General features: G+C 41.9%; 1 protein-coding gene across 8 annotated transcripts in view; it reads left to right on the forward strand.

Moving 5' to 3' along the window:
* The window catches only part of BCL11A (BAF chromatin remodeling complex subunit BCL11A), a 96,800-nt gene extending 82,946 nt beyond the window's left edge, over positions 1-13,854 (forward strand). For 2 of the 8 annotated variants that reach the window (XM_045827571.1, XM_045827569.1), the window contains 2 exons: positions 3,665-5,559; positions 13,348-13,854. In XM_045827571.1, coding sequence (XP_045683527.1) covers positions 3,665-5,559; positions 13,348-13,449 — 1,997 coding nt within the window. In that variant the 3' untranslated portion in view covers positions 13,450-13,854. Of the gene's footprint in view, positions 1-3,664; positions 11,510-13,347 lie in introns of those variants that run through there. The other 6 variants (XM_045827567.1, XM_045827566.1, XM_045827572.1 and 3 more) reach the window with 5 other exon arrangements.
* The last annotated feature ends 1,963 nt before the right edge of the window (positions 13,855-15,817 follow it).

The following is a 15,817-nucleotide window of genomic DNA, read 5'->3' on the forward strand; positions in this document are numbered from 1 at the left end:
CATGTGGAACCCCTGTGTTCCCTGCAAAGGGAGGGCGCCCAGTTTGCTGGAGCCCATGCTGGCAGGACCAGTTTAGGAGTGACCAGAACAAGGTATATGGAAATGGGTTGTGGGGCTTTGGAAAGCTCTAGAGCCAAGCTGACTCCCATCCCACTCAGTGGCCTTCACCAGGATTTCAGACCACTTAGCACTTCCCTTGAGGCCCCCCTTCTGGTGGGCACAGTCATGGTCCTTAAAACAGCCCCCTCCAGCCTTCCTCTAACCTGGCTTCCCCTTGGCCTGCAGTAAGACCCGGATTCTGGATTTTAGACTCCAACTTTCCCCTGGGTGCCTTCTGGGTGTGTAATGTGATTAGTCATTATGCTAGGTAACCAGTCAAGCCTGGTAGTAATGAAAACTCACATTCATGTTGGACCTGATAGTTTACAGAGGGCTTTTATATATGCCTGTCATTTGAGCCTCACAATTCTTTAAGGTACCGTTTTTATGCTTGTTTTACAGATAGGAAACCTAAGGCTCAGGGAAATTAAATGACTGTTCCAGAGCCACAAACTAGTACATCATAGAGTCCGGGGCCCAGCATCAGATCTCCTTGTTTTTTTAAACCCTGAGGCTTTGATCATGTGACTTTTTAATCACCTGACAAACTCGAACTGGGGTCATTCCTTCCCATACAATAAAGTGAAATAAAATAAAAGCCAGTAGGTGAGCTAATAGTGCATTTGAACTGTTCTCATGCCTCGAGTTCCTGTGTTTGGGGCCAGGTCTCAGCTTATTGCTCTAAATCAAAACAAGCCCTGTGATTGCCCAGTGAGGCTCTCGAATTGAGAAGTTGATTTTCATCAGAGTAAATGAAGAATATTATTATATTTTACAAGTCAATAAATCAATGTAGCCCTAATTTTGCCATGCAGGAAATCAATTCTGGTCTTTCTAAACCATCAAAGATGTTATGAACAAAGTAATTTCACAAATTATGGCAAGCAACACATTTATTGATGACTGCAGTTTAGGAATTTAGAATCTGTGAGCACTGTAATATAATATGGTACACTGGCATGAGCTGAGTGAATACAGATTATATGGGGAAACTGTAATGCATCATTTGCTATTAGTGGACTGGTAATAATTACCAGTTTCAAAGCAGCTCTTTCCATGTAATCTTTAGTCTCAATCGTAACAGCCCTTCTCATTGACATTATGATTACACTAGCTGCCCTCACGGTCCAGAATATCTAGTTGATGGGAACACTAAAACGCGATAGTGAAAACTGTATGTTGTGTGCTCATTAGAAGATGAAATGCCATTTTCTCTGACCTGATGTATGGGAGAGAGGGGAGGGTAACAGCACAGTGTTCACATACTGTAGTGTGATTATGTGGTCTCCAAAAACAAAATTTTAGGGAGCTCAGGGCAGCAAAATAAAATGGACTTTTCTCTGCTAAGCAAAGGGTACAGACGAGGTCCTTGATGTAGCGCTCTGCAGATCTCAGCATTTATCAATGGCCACGTTCATGGCCATGGGTCCAGTGCTGGGTTTCAACAGAATATTGTAAGGTGAAATATGATTTTAAGGCATTTGGAGTGATGAAAGTGTTAAGGACTTGCTTCAGCTGCAAATCTCCTTTTTCACTTACCCAATTCAGATTGTCAGGCTAACTGTATGATAATAACATAGAGTCCTAGAGAGGCAAAGGAGAAAGCCATGGAGGGTCACCGTAGTTGGAACCAGATAGTTTTTTTCCTGCCTATTTAGGACCCAAGTAAAAAAAAATTATGAAAATACTCTCAATGATGCTTTCTATTTCCTTTGGAAGAGAGGAGGCAAACAAAAATAGGCAGATAATGTGATACTCATGTCAGCATTTTCTTTCAAAATCTTTCTGCCTTTTCCCCCCCTCCACATTAGGCAAATGTTTAAAACCTAATTTTGGTATCTTATCATCTAATCTTGTTAAAGAGATTTACCCATGAGTGGGATATATTGAGTGAGATTATAAATGCATTGTAAAGTAAATTACAAGGTCAGGGCAGGGAGTCCATTATTCAGACAAGTGCTTGAGTGAGGCTGGCTTGTTTTGGAATATGAGTGTTTGGGGATCCTGAGAAGAGACCCTGCTAGCTTTTCTTTTAGGCTTGCTAAATAGAGGGATCATAATTGAGTTAATTCCTCATTCCCACTATAGCTCATGGTGAATTTTTTTCTTTTTTAAAAAAGTTACTAGCCGAGGCTTTCAGGAACTTTTCTGGCCCCTCTTTTAAGAGAGAGGCTAAAGTTTATTTCTCATCTGTGTTTTGTATACTGTCTTTTTGGGAATGCCTGGGAAGTTGTCTATTTTCTTCCTCCTGTCCTTTGGCCACCAACAGTTGCACCCTCTTTAATGCTGCAGTTGACTGGTAAACTGTTAGTTACTCCCTTGGCGTATATATGATTTTTTTAATTTAGCTATCTCCAAATATGAATGATTGTAAAGTCAAGCTGGCCCCACTTTGCCAAAGTGGCATTTACCACTCTCGGGTTCTTTTCAACGAGAGAGAAATAATGTGACTTAAGCAGGGCCCCTCTCCAGACGGCTTGGCTACTAGCCAAAGAGTTGACTAGCTGAACTGTATCTTTCTGTTTCTTTCTCAACTGGAGCTGAGGCGCAGCCGAGGGTGCAGGATGTTGTATAATTTGGTTCACGTTGTTAGCCTCTCAAAATAATGAGGAGGAGGATAGTGTGGCATTTCTCAGCCCGCTGCCGGTCATGGCGCTGGCTGCTCTAACTGTTCTTAAACTCGGATGCGGTGTTGGACTAAGTAGGCACCAGCCTCTCCTCCTAACTCTAGGCTTCCGTTTGTTTGGGGGTAACTTCTAAAGATTTGACATGGCCAGTTGGTTAAATCTGAATTAAATGTCTCTTTTGAGATTTTTCACAACATCCCTTGAGATAAAAATGGGAGTCCTCGTGGGGCATTGTGGAACTAGAATTGGGACTCATTGACCCTCACACAGGCCGGGATGTGAGAATGTTGATAGTTTCTCTTCCATGGAATTAGTTTTTGAGTGCCTTCTCATTTTTAACAATATCAACAATTAATGTATTTCAGGCTAAGATGAAAAGCATCTCTGGGGCCATAGAGAATTGTAATGAGTTGACCTTCTCTTTTTTGATATCTCTGTGAAATGATTGCCTATTTAGAAAGTTCACCTGCCACCTAGGGGGGAATAGAATGATGGGATTTAGGGAGCAGAAAAGTTTCCCTTAGGTCTCCTTGTCCAAGTCTCTTACTTAAATGAGAAAACGGAGACACAGATAGGAAATGGCTTCCCCATACAACAGCTGGTGGAAGACTGGAAAGTTCAGAAGATGTTTGCTGAGGTTCCCTAGACTGTAGGGATTATCATCCTCAAGCTCAAATTGGTCTAGATTTTCCTGCTTTGGAGACTGGATTTAAAATTCTTAGAACTCAGTTAAGTGGCAGGAAGACTGATTGGACAAATATTAATTGGGCACCAACAATTGGATGTGCCAGGCACAAGGGATGGGTCAGGAAGGGGTTGGTCAGGCCTTTGGGCTGAGGGCTGGGGGCAGGGCAGGCTGGAGACAGAACATAAATAAGCAATTGCTGATGCCCTCCTCGGTGATTAAACATTGATGTTGGTGTTGTATTGTTTTGCAGGTAAAGATGAGCCCAGCAGCTACACATGTACAACTTGCAAACAGCCATTCACCAGTGCATGGTTTCTCTTGCAACACGCACAGAACACTCATGGATTAAGAATCTACTTAGAAAGCGAACATGGAAGTCCCCTGACCCCGCGGGTTGGTATCCCTTCAGGACTAGGTGCAGAATGTCCTTCCCAGCCACCTCTCCATGGGATCCATATTGCAGACAATAACCCCTTTAACCTGCTAAGGATACCAGGATCAGTATCCAGAGAGGCTTCCGGCCTGGCAGAAGGGCGCTTTCCACCCACTCCCCCCCTGTTTAGTCCACCACCAAGACATCACTTGGACCCCCACCGCATAGAGCGCCTGGGGGCAGAAGAGATGGCCCTGGCCACCCATCACCCGAGTGCCTTTGACAGGGTGCTGCGGTTGAACCCAATGGCTATGGAGCCTCCCGCCATGGATTTCTCTAGGAGACTTAGAGAGCTGGCAGGGAACACGTCTAGCCCACCGCTGTCCCCAGGCCGGCCCAGCCCTATGCAAAGGTTACTGCAACCATTCCAGCCAGGTAGCAAGCCGCCCTTCCTGGCGACGCCCCCCCTCCCTCCTCTGCAATCCGCCCCTCCTCCCTCCCAGCCCCCGGTCAAGTCCAAGTCATGCGAATTTTGCGGCAAGACGTTCAAATTTCAGAGCAACCTGGTGGTGCACCGGCGCAGCCACACGGGCGAGAAGCCCTACAAGTGCAACCTGTGCGACCACGCGTGCACGCAGGCCAGCAAGCTGAAGCGCCACATGAAGACGCACATGCACAAGTCATCCCCCATGACCGTCAAGTCTGATGATGGCCTCTCCACCGCCAGCTCCCCGGAACCCGGCACCAGCGACCTGGTAGGCAGCGCCAGCAGCGCGCTCAAGTCCGTGGTGGCCAAGTTCAAGAGCGAGAACGATCCCAACCTGATCCCAGAGAATGGGGACGAGGAGGAAGAGGAGGACGACGAGGAAGAGGAAGAAGAGGAGGAAGAGGAGGAGGAGGAGCTGACAGAGAGTGAGAGGGTGGACTACGGCTTCGGGCTGAGCCTGGAGGCGGCGCGCCACCACGAGAACAGCTCGCGGGGCGCAGTGGTGGGCGTGGGCGACGAGGGCCGTGCCCTGCCCGATGTCATGCAGGGCATGGTGCTCAGCTCCATGCAGCACTTCAGCGAGGCCTTCCACCAGGTCCTGGGCGAGAAGCATAAGCGCGGCCACCTGGCCGAGGCTGAGGGCCACAGGGACACTTGTGACGAAGACTCGGTGGCCGGCGAGTCGGACCGCATAGACGATGGCACTGTTAACGGCCGCGGCTGCTCCCCGGGCGAATCGGCTTCCGGGGGCCTGTCCAAAAAGCTGCTACTGGGCAGCCCTAGCTCGCTAAGCCCCTTCTCCAAGCGCATCAAGCTCGAGAAGGAGTTCGACCTGCCCCCAGCCGCGATGCCCAACACTGAGAATGTGTACTCGCAGTGGCTCGCCGGCTACGCGGCCTCCAGGCAACTCAAAGATCCCTTCCTTAGCTTCGGAGACTCCAGACAATCGCCTTTCGCCTCCTCGTCGGAGCATTCCTCGGAGAACGGGAGCTTGCGCTTCTCCACACCGCCCGGGGAGCTGGACGGAGGGATCTCGGGGCGCAGCGGCACGGGAAGTGGAGGGAGCACGCCCCATATTAGTGGTCCGGGCCCGGGCAGGCCCAGCTCAAAAGAGGGCAGACGCAGCGACACTTGTGAGTACTGTGGGAAAGTCTTCAAGAACTGTAGCAATCTCACTGTCCACAGGAGAAGCCACACGGGCGAAAGGCCTTATAAATGCGAGCTGTGCAACTATGCCTGTGCCCAGAGTAGCAAGCTCACCAGGCACATGAAAACGCATGGCCAGGTGGGGAAGGACGTTTACAAATGTGAAATTTGTAAGATGCCTTTTAGCGTGTACAGTACCCTGGAGAAACACATGAAAAAATGGCACAGTGATCGAGTGTTGAATAATGATATAAAAACTGAATAGAGGTATATTAATACCCCTCCCTCACTCCCACCTGACACCTCCTTTTTCACCATCCCCCTTCCCCATCGCCCTCCAGCCCCACTCCTGGTAGGATTTTTTTCTAGACCCATGTGATTTAAACAAACAAACAAACAAACAAACAAACAAGTATCGGAAGCTAAGAATATGAGAGTGCTTGTCACCAGCACACCTGTTTTTTCTTTTTCTTTTTCTTTTTTCTTTTTCTTTTTTTCCTTTATGTTCTCACCGTTTGAATGCATGATCTGTATGGGGCAATACTATTGCATTTTACGCAAACTTTGAGCCTTTTCTCTTGTGCAATAATTTACATGTTGTGTATGTTTTTTTTTAAACTTAGACAGCATGTATGGTATGTTATGGCTATTTTAAATTGTCCCCAATTCGTTGTTGGGCAAAAATGTTGCTGTTTCCAGTTTCGTTCTGAGAGAAAAAGAGAGAGAGAGAGAAAAAGACCATGCTGCATACATTCTGTAATACATATCATGTACAGTTTTATTTTATAACATGAGGAGGAAAAACAGTCTTTGGATTAACCCTCTATAGACAGAATAGGTAGTGCTGAAAGGAAATCTCTATGAGCTAAATGTCTGTCTCTAAAGGGTTAAAATGTATTAATTGGAGAGGAAAAAAAGGCCTTGAATTGACAAATTAATAGAAAAACAAAACAAGTTTATTCTATCATTTGGTTTTAAAATGAGTGCCTTGGATCTATTAAAACCACATCGATGGTTCTTTCTACTTGTTATAAACTTGTAGCTTAATTCAGCATTGGGTAAGGTAATAAACCTTAGGACCTATCATATAATTCTATATTGTATTTCTCACAACAATGGCTACCTAAAATATGACCCATTATGTCCTAGTTAATCATCATTTCCCCTTTAGTTTAAGCTTCTAAGCAAAACTGATTATACCAGTATAAAAGCTGTTTTGCTCCTGGTGAGAGCTTAAAAGAAATGGGCTGTTTTGCCCAAAGTTTTTTGTTTTTGCTTTTTTAAAAAAATGATGACTACATTGAATGTGCAACGTGCAAAAGCCCTGGAACATGATTAAATACATGAGGAAGGAATTCATTTCATGAAGATACTTGTTTTGCATAATGTCTTTTAAAAAAATTCTGGCACGAAAAGAAATAGATCCAGATCCACTTGGTTGTCAAAGGGACAATCAGAGGATAAACTTCAAGACCTCGTATACCATATTAAAAAGAAGAGGCTGACAATAGGCTTGACAGAGGGTAACAGAGGAAAAAAATAAGTGATTTATTAGCACAACATAGTACTATTTGCCATTTTAAACTAGAACAGGTGTATAAGCTAATATTGATACAATGATGATTAACTATGAATTCTTAAGACGCATTGAAATGTGACATTCTTAAAAAAGGAAGAGAAAGAATTTTAAGAGTAGCAGTATATATGTCTGTGCTCCCTAAAAGTTGTACTTCATTTCTTTTCCATACACTGTGTGCTATTTGTGTTAACATGGAAGAGGATTCATTGTCTTTATTTTATTTTTAAAATTTTTTCTTTTTATTAAGCTAGCATCTGCCCCAGTTGGTGTTCAAATAGCACTTGACTCTGCCTGTAATATCTGTATCTTTTCTCTAATCAGAGATACAGAGGTTGAGTATAAAATAAACCTGCTCAGATAGGACAATTAAGTGCACTGTACAATTTTCCCAGTTTACAGGTCTATACTTAAGGGAAAAGTTGCAAGAATGCTGAAAAAAAATTGAACACAATCTCATTGATGAGCATTTAAAAAAAAAACAAAAAAAACTTTCCAGCCATTTACTTGACTAATGAGCTTACTTACTTGGACTCAACATTGCAAGCGCTGTGAATGGAAAACAGAATACACTTAACATAGAAATGAATGATTGCTTTCGCTTCTACAGTGCAAGGATTTTTTGTACAAAACTTTTTTAAATATAAATGTTAAGAAAAAAATTTTTTAAAAAACACTTCATTATGTTTAGGGGGGAACTGCATTTTAGGGTTCTATTGTCTTGGTGGTGTTACAAGACTTGTTATCCATTTAAAAATGGTAGTGGAAATTCTATGCCTTGGATACACACCGCTCTTCAGGTTGTAAAAAAAAAACATACATTGGGGAAAGGTTTAAGATTATATAGTACTTAAATATAGGAAAATGCACACTCATGTTGATTCCTATGCTAAAACACATTTATGGTCTTTTTTCTGTATTTCTAGAATGGTATTTGAATTAAATGTTCATCTAGTGTTAGGCACTATAGTATTTATATTGAAGCTTGTATTTTTAACTGTTGCTTGTTCTCTTAAAAGGTATCAATGTACCTTTTTTGGTAGTGGAAAAAAAAAAGACAGGCTGCCACAGTATATTTTTTTAATTTGGCAGGATAATATAGTGCAAATTATTTGTATGCTTCAAAAAAAAAGAGAGAGAAACAAACAAGTGTGACATTGTACAAATGAGAAGCCATATAATGGCGGTTTGGGGGAGCCTGCTAGAATGTCACACGGATGGCTGTCATAGGGGTTGTACATATCCTTTTTTGTTCCTTTTTCCTGCTGCCATACTGTATGCAGTACTGCAAGCGAATAACGTTGGTTTGTTATGTAGTGTGCTTTTTGTCCCTTTCCTTCTATCACCCTTACATTCCAGCATCTTACCTTCATATGCAGTAAAAGAAAGAAAAAAAGGAAAAAAAAACCCACAATGTTTTGCAGTTTTTTTCATTGCCAAAAACTAAATGGTGCTTTATATTTAGATTGGAAAGAATTTCATATGCAAAGCATATTAAAGAGAAAGCCCGCTTTAGTCAATACTTTTTTGTAAATGGCAATGCAGAATATTTTGTTATTGGCCTTTTCTATTCCTGTAATGAAAGCTGTTTGTCGTAACTTGAAATTTTATCTTTTACTATGGGAGTCACTATTTATTATTGCTTATGTGCCCTGTTCAAAACAGAGGCACTTAATTTGATCTTTTATTTTTCTTTGTTTTTATTTTTTTTATTTGGATGACCAAAGGTCATTACAACCTGGCTTTTTATTGTATTTGTTTCTGGTCTTTGTTAAGTTCTATTGGAAAAACCACTGTCTGTGTTTTTTTTGGCAGTTGTCTGCATTAACCTGTTCATACACCCATTTTGTCCCTTTATTGAAAAAAATAAAAAAATTAAAGTACACGATGTAAGCTTCTTGTGTCCTCATTTGACACACTCTGTAAATTACTTTCAAGAAAATAACAGGTTTTTAAGAGAAGGCCAGTCAGTCTTTTTCAGGATTATCTCTATGGGCATTTTGATGTATGTATTATACCCTAAAGGAACATAAAATACTTACTATATATTAAAATATATATATCTCAAATCATGCAAATAGTTTTTAGACTTTATAGTTCTGGAATAATTTTCAGTTTGATGTTAAAAACTTTCCCTCCATCTCTTAGCAGTAATCCATTCGGTTATAAATGAAAAACTTAGTGGTAATAGCATCTTAAGCTTTTATTTCCTTTGGATTTTTTGCTGTTCTTGTTGTCTAAAAGTTCTTCTCTATTCTAACATCCCCATCCTATCCTATAGCATAATGTTAACAAGGTTTTTTTTTTAAAGAAATCAGCTTTTTCATTTCCATATAAGAGTCTTTCCTCATGTCAAAAATAAACACACCTCCTAGATCTAAAAATCCAGAAATGATGGCATCAGGTAAAAAGAGAGAGAGAGAAAAGAAAGAAAGCAATAACCAGGAGTTTAGCTACATGTGGCCAATCTGTGGAATCAGCCACTGATTTCTGAGATGTGTGGTGGTTTGCCTTGTGATTCGGACATGCTAGGGACCCTAGACAGGACAGATCTTTTAAATGTTTCTATAGGGTCTTCTTGGCAGATAGCAAATGAGATTGGGAATATCCCTTCAATTAATTATCTTTTGACCAATCCACAGATTTATGAAATGAATCATCATCTTTGAAAAGCAAGTTAGGTCTATTTTCAACACCCCTCCTCAGAATCTGTGTTGTCAGTTTTACAAATACTGCATGCTGCAGCATTTCTTTGCTTTATTATAACACATACCTCTGTGATTTTGTCTCCCTGTTCCCAGTGTAGACGAATGGATACAACATTGTTTTTATTCTTGTAAAAACCAAAACAAAAGCTGTTCTGTTGTCTTCTTGTGGTAGCTTTTTTTTGTTGTTGTTGTTGTTGCTCAGTTCTTATGCCCTGGTGCCTACGAGGTGGCCTTTTTATAAAGCCTTTTATCTGAGGCAAGAATAGCTTTATCTTCCTAAAATAAAGAGAATTTAGTAGGCTTTATTTTTTTAAGCCCGTTTGGGTGGGAAGCAGAGAGGAATCTGGTAAGAGGGGTCTTGGGAGAGCTGGGATGGGACAGGATGGGGCAGGGGAGGTAACTTGTAGAACTTGATAATTGGCAGTGAACTGAGGGGAGCAATATGTGTTTTAGATTAGGTTACTTCACAACTGAATCTAGAATGCTGTTTAAGATGGATAGAAATATTCCCCAGTGCCAGGCCAATTTTAGACATGGTGACTTCTGCTCCACTATATTAAATGTCTTTAAAATCGCTATGTGTCCCTATTACTCTTTTAAGAGCTCGCGTGCAGCGGTGTGCATTGTATATACAGTATTCATATTAATTTCTTGGTATATGATGCTTTTAGTGTAATTAGGTTTTTTCCATCCTGACAGAATTAATGGTGGATACTGTATACTTGTATGTTCACATTTCTTAAATCAAATGGCAAATAGGGAGGGGTGCAAACATTTGGTAATAAATCACAGATTATGTTTGATTTACATGATCCCAAAGTTAAATAAATTTATTGGGAGACAGATTCTTCAGGGTACTTAGTCTCCTGGCTTACTGAAGCCCTCTTATAAAATATTGTTTCTGAAACTGAGTGAATAATGGAAGCATGAAAACCTGGACAACAAGAATATAACTTATAGATGACATCTTGTATCCAAAACCCTAAAATTAAAAATATTAATGTAAAATAACAAAAATCACTTTCAACAGTAGGATGAATTCATGATATCCTTTTAAAATGAGGAAATGCTAAGAACATTTTTCAAAATTTTCAAATAAAGTTCTATGACTTTCCTGATGTGTTGATGCAATGTTCTCTCCATACCTGAACTTCTAAAAATGTTCCTTTTCATCTTCATTTTGAGAACAACTTAACAGGAATACAGCAAATGCTATTTCTCACAGACTGGCAGAAACTCTCCCAATGCAAGGACTGCCTCCGCCTGGAGACCACTTACTGTCTGTCTGTTTAGGACCTACAGGACTGACGAACACGTGTTAAAGGTTGCTAAGAAGTGAGGTGGTCGCCGGGTTCTTCATTTGTGCCAGCAATGGCAGGAAGTGTGAAGTAGTTGAGTTTTCCCCAGGGCATTCTGTGACAGCACTGTTTATTTAAATACCATTTTTGTATATGTAATAAGTATATACTGTGTGTGTTCATAATACGTGAGGTGAGAATTTGAAAGGAAGTGACGGTGAGGGTTAGATATCATTTCATTTGGAGAAATACGGAAATGAGGTGATTTATTCACAGACACTCAAAGTTTGTTAAAAGGTACTGGGGTATTGCAAGCCTTCTTGAAAAGGATCGGAGAAGCCTCAGGCCCCAGTCTGTCCTTTTTCAAACACTTTACTCAGAGAGTGAGGGAGGAAATACAGTATTTTCTTTTCTTTAAATCTCCTTCCCCTGCTCCATACACACACAAACGTGATTTCTTAGGACTGTGTTGTACTTGTGTCTTCATGATGGTTCTGTTGCTCCATTGTCCCCGGGCCTGGTGTGTTCAAGAATGTACCCATCCCGTTCTCTCTTTTTTTTTTCCAGACAACTTCCTATTTTAAAAAGAAAAATGCTGGGAATTTTGCCGGTATGAGGATGGGATTGGCAGTGTTCTTTAAACCTGCTTGGAGAAATGTTTTTTAAAAAGACTGTTAACTTCTAAAGGGCATGAGCCACTTAGCAAATTTCCCTAAGTGTCTCCTAAGACCCTGCAGCTTTCCCAATTAAGAGTAAATTAGCTCACTTTTAGAGAAATGGACATGAGAACACACAGGCAGAGTTGGGGTTACATACGTTTACTCCAGGGCAGCTACAGCTATCAACCATAGACGTGGATTGTTGGGGCGCACATTTGCGTGCTGTCATCTCGTCATCCCATTAGCGCATTGTTTCATTTAGTAAAACATGGCGAGTGAATCAGCCTTTAGGGGGATGGGCCTGTTTCTCTCTCTCTCTCTATTTCCCAGTGTCATCTATGGTCATAGGATGCGATTCATTCTCCCTTTCGAATGGGGAAGGAGACCAGTGTAGTTCACATGGGTCATTGTGCTCAAAACTGAAACTCGGCTGAACACGACTCGATGGCTGAAACGAATACTGGTTTTCCTTTCTGTAAAATGGCAAAGACTACTTAAAGGGAGTATATATCAGGTCTTTACCAGACCGCAGAAAAGGCAGTGTAAGTGATTTTTCCAAAGTCTATCCTTTAAATCAGGACCCCGCCCCCCAAGCCCACAGGGGGCTGTGCTTTTAACAGTGTACGTGGTACATGCCCATGCTATGCTTTGTCTGTTAGGCTTTTCAGTATTGGTAGCAGGTCTCACAAAGGGATTTGATGGGATATCAGCCAACGGGGCCTCAACGACAATGACTTAGGGCTGGACTGGGAACAGGATTCCCAGAGCCCACCTGGACACAGCAGGCCCCTCAGCCCAGGTCTCCACTGCTCAAGGGGGGGGATTCCTGAGAGCAGCTGAGCTCCAGATCCTGGGCCTCCTGTGGAGCCAAGTCAGGGGAGAGGAGGCCCCAGGCCCCTGCTTCAGGTCACCATGACAACGAGGCCTGGAATGCCACAGTGGTAGCCCTCTTCCTCGGCACATCCGGACTCCCAGTTCTGCTGCTTCAAGTCTGTACACACAGCAAGGGAGGAGCCCCGGAGGAAAATAACCACTCCCTTCTTCCCTTCACCATTGCCTTTCCCCCTTACAAAAGAGAAAAAAGAAAAAAAGAAAAGAAAACTGCATGTTTGAAAGAGACTGCAGGCAGTTTTTGGTGCAATTTGGGAGCAACTACTTTGGGTTCTGGTTTTCCTCTTCAGAGATTTGTTCGCCTCTTGTAAATCGTTGGCTGCTTTGACGTTGAACTTGATGACATTTCATGTTTTTGTTGTGCTGCTTTTACATCAATTTTGATTTTTTGTTTCTTTATAATTTTATTATTATTTTAAGGAACTGTCCCCCTTCCCTCCTCCCTCCCCTGTTCTCCTCAACCAAAGGACTGTTTCCTACTCAAGTTTTCTCAGTCATAAGGGAAAGTGTTTCCTTCCAGGTGTGTCCCGAGTTTCTTAGGATTATCATATGATCGGGTAGAGGGCCTGGGGCCTTTGGGGGAAGGCAGGGAGGGAGCTCATGGGAAAGGCACTCAGAGGTCAGAGATTTTGGGGGGAGGTTAAGTTTGAATTCATGTTTAAGATGCCAGTGGCTCAACCTGTGGTTGATTTAAGTTATAATTGTAAAAAGCTAGTTAGAGAACAGAAAATCACTGGGCCAAGTCACACCTGTACTTTTTTTTCCCCCCCTCCTCTGTCTCCATTCTCTTTCTAGGTTCTTCACACACCCCCATTCGGCGTAGTACCCAGAGAGCTCAAGATGTGTGGCAGTTTTCGGATGGAAGCTCGAGAGCCCTTAAGTTCTGAGAAAATCTGAAGCCCCCAGGGGCGGGGTGGACGCGTGCCGCCCGGCCGACATCTGCGTGGTCTGTCGCCCTGCTAGTTGTGGTGTTTTCTGACAGTAGCCTCCAAGAAGCCGTGTGCGAAGACAGAGTCCTGCAGAGTCCTTCCTGCCTGGGCCTGCAGTGCCATTTTATTTATATTTTTTAATAAAATGTAAAAACAAAAAAACAGACCCACATTGGAATAGTGAATCAGTCCCATAGAGAGGGCTCGTGGACCACCGCTGTCCCGAGTGACGTCCTGGCCCTTTTGAAACCAGCCAACCTAATTACCCGTATTGTGGAAATGAGCATGAGTCCCCGGCCCCTTGTTTCTATACATTCTATGTTGTCTTTCAAAAAGTGTGCTTAACATTGACACAATAAATGTTGGAGCTTTAGGTGGTGTTTGCTTGTTCTTTAATTATTGATGCTTATAAGACAATGCAGCTGCTTGTGACTTTGTATTTCTGTACCCATTTCCTGCAGACACCCATTGGGTGGGCCGGAGGGACAGATCTGAGGAATGAGTAGGAGGCGTAGGAGGGGAAATAGGTTATTGCTTATCAGATGGAATAAATTTTCAAGGAGAATCAAAATGCAAAACTTGGTAATAAATCATAGCAATATCATAATTCATGTAGTAGTAGTATTGCTGTTTATTAATGCTGAAGTGTGGCTTTCCTAACTGTCTGACTGATAATTTGCATACCATTAAATAATGCATAATATGGCATGCTGAATTCTGTTTTTCAAATATATGCTTTTGGTGGCTACCATGCAGGACTTGAATTTGTCTTTTAATTTAGCTCAAGAAAGATAACATCACTGGGTTAGTGGTAAATCCCAAAGAAGGTGATAAATGTCAGTAGTTGCTTATTAAATATTCTAATTTTAGGTTTCCAAACCTTTGGCAAATATATCTTAATGCAGACAAACAAACAAACATAAAATTTATTACTTACATCAAGAAATTTGGTGCAGATTTTATAAGGGGGGAGATTGTAGAAGGAAAGAAGTTCAGATCAGAACACACTACTGTAATCATAGTAACATCCCATTCCTTAGAAATCAGTGACACAAATAAGTTATGTCTACAGACAGGTGATAATTTTTTCTGGCCCAGTTAATTTGCAAAGAACTTTTCTCAATTGGGTGTTTTCCATTGCTTGGAGATCCTGAAAACTATAAACAATATAGCATATTAAAATAGGTTTATAAATAATAAACCTGTGTATTGTAGATTTGCACATTGGCTGTGCACATAAGTGGGGAAAATCATACCCACTTACCCTCTGGCTAGATTACCTAGCCTTGTGAGAAGATAAAATAATTGGCATCTGGGTTCTTTCCTGCTTATTTATTCACCATAAACAATGACTCCTTCTGGTAGTGTGCTGCCTTATACTTTATACAGTGCTTTTGTGTACATTATTTCATCTGATCCTCATTGGGACAGCTCACAACTTCCACTTTAGGATGAAGAGAGTGCAGCTTACCAAGGTTAAGGGCTTGCCCAAGGCCAGGCCAATGAGCTGAGGGAGAGCTGAAAAGCCAGGTGTTCTGGTATCTAGTCCAGAGCTAATTCCACTGAACTCTGTAAATCATCAAAGGGAATGTGTCTCCCTGTGTTAGCACACAAGCCCTAAGTGTTCATGAGCACATGCATGTATGGCTGTCACTCACACACACAGATCAAGGATGTCCTTTGGTCAGGACGTGCAAAGTTGTCTCTTCCTGCTAACAGCTATATGTACTGCAAGAGGGATCTGGGAATAAGGGTGCCTTCTTGCCATATCCCCCCAGTGGCTTTTCCATGACATATAAATATCCTGATTGACTAAGTGGCTTTCATGAGTGTTTTAGAGTTCCCCGAACCTAGGTAAGAGGGTATTTCCAGACAAGTTATTTCATGGAGAAACACTCTCCCTGACCCCTACTCTGCCTGTGTTGTTGAAACATAAGACTGAAAGGGATTCTGTGATGACTTCCTCCCTTAACGTGCCAAGCTCCTTGCTGATAACTACAGTGATGCCACTTTAAAAGGGAGGCCCTACTGAAACAATAAACATGGGTTTGGGGACAACTTCACCTTAGCAAATGCACTTGGTGTTCACCACCCTTTCATTTCTCATCTGTGTTTCCATTTCCCCCTCTTATTTCTTCTCAGAGTCAGTTTGTAAATAAATGGATATTTCTAGAAGTGGGATTTTAGAGGGTGGGAGTGGGGGAAGAGAGTAGGTAGAGGATATCTTTTTTTCCCCTTTGTCTTTTGTAGAAAAAAGATCCGTCATTTTTTAAAAGGACTATCTCTCCCCCCATACCTTTTTTAGTTGAAAGAAAATAAAGATTCATTTGTGAAAT

Source organism: Phyllostomus hastatus, unplaced genomic scaffold, assembly GCF_019186645.2.
Source record: "Phyllostomus hastatus isolate PE091 unplaced genomic scaffold, TTU_PhHast_1.1 phas_scaffold_78, whole genome shotgun sequence".
Classification (NCBI taxonomy): Eukaryota; Metazoa; Chordata; class Mammalia; order Chiroptera; family Phyllostomidae; genus Phyllostomus; species Phyllostomus hastatus.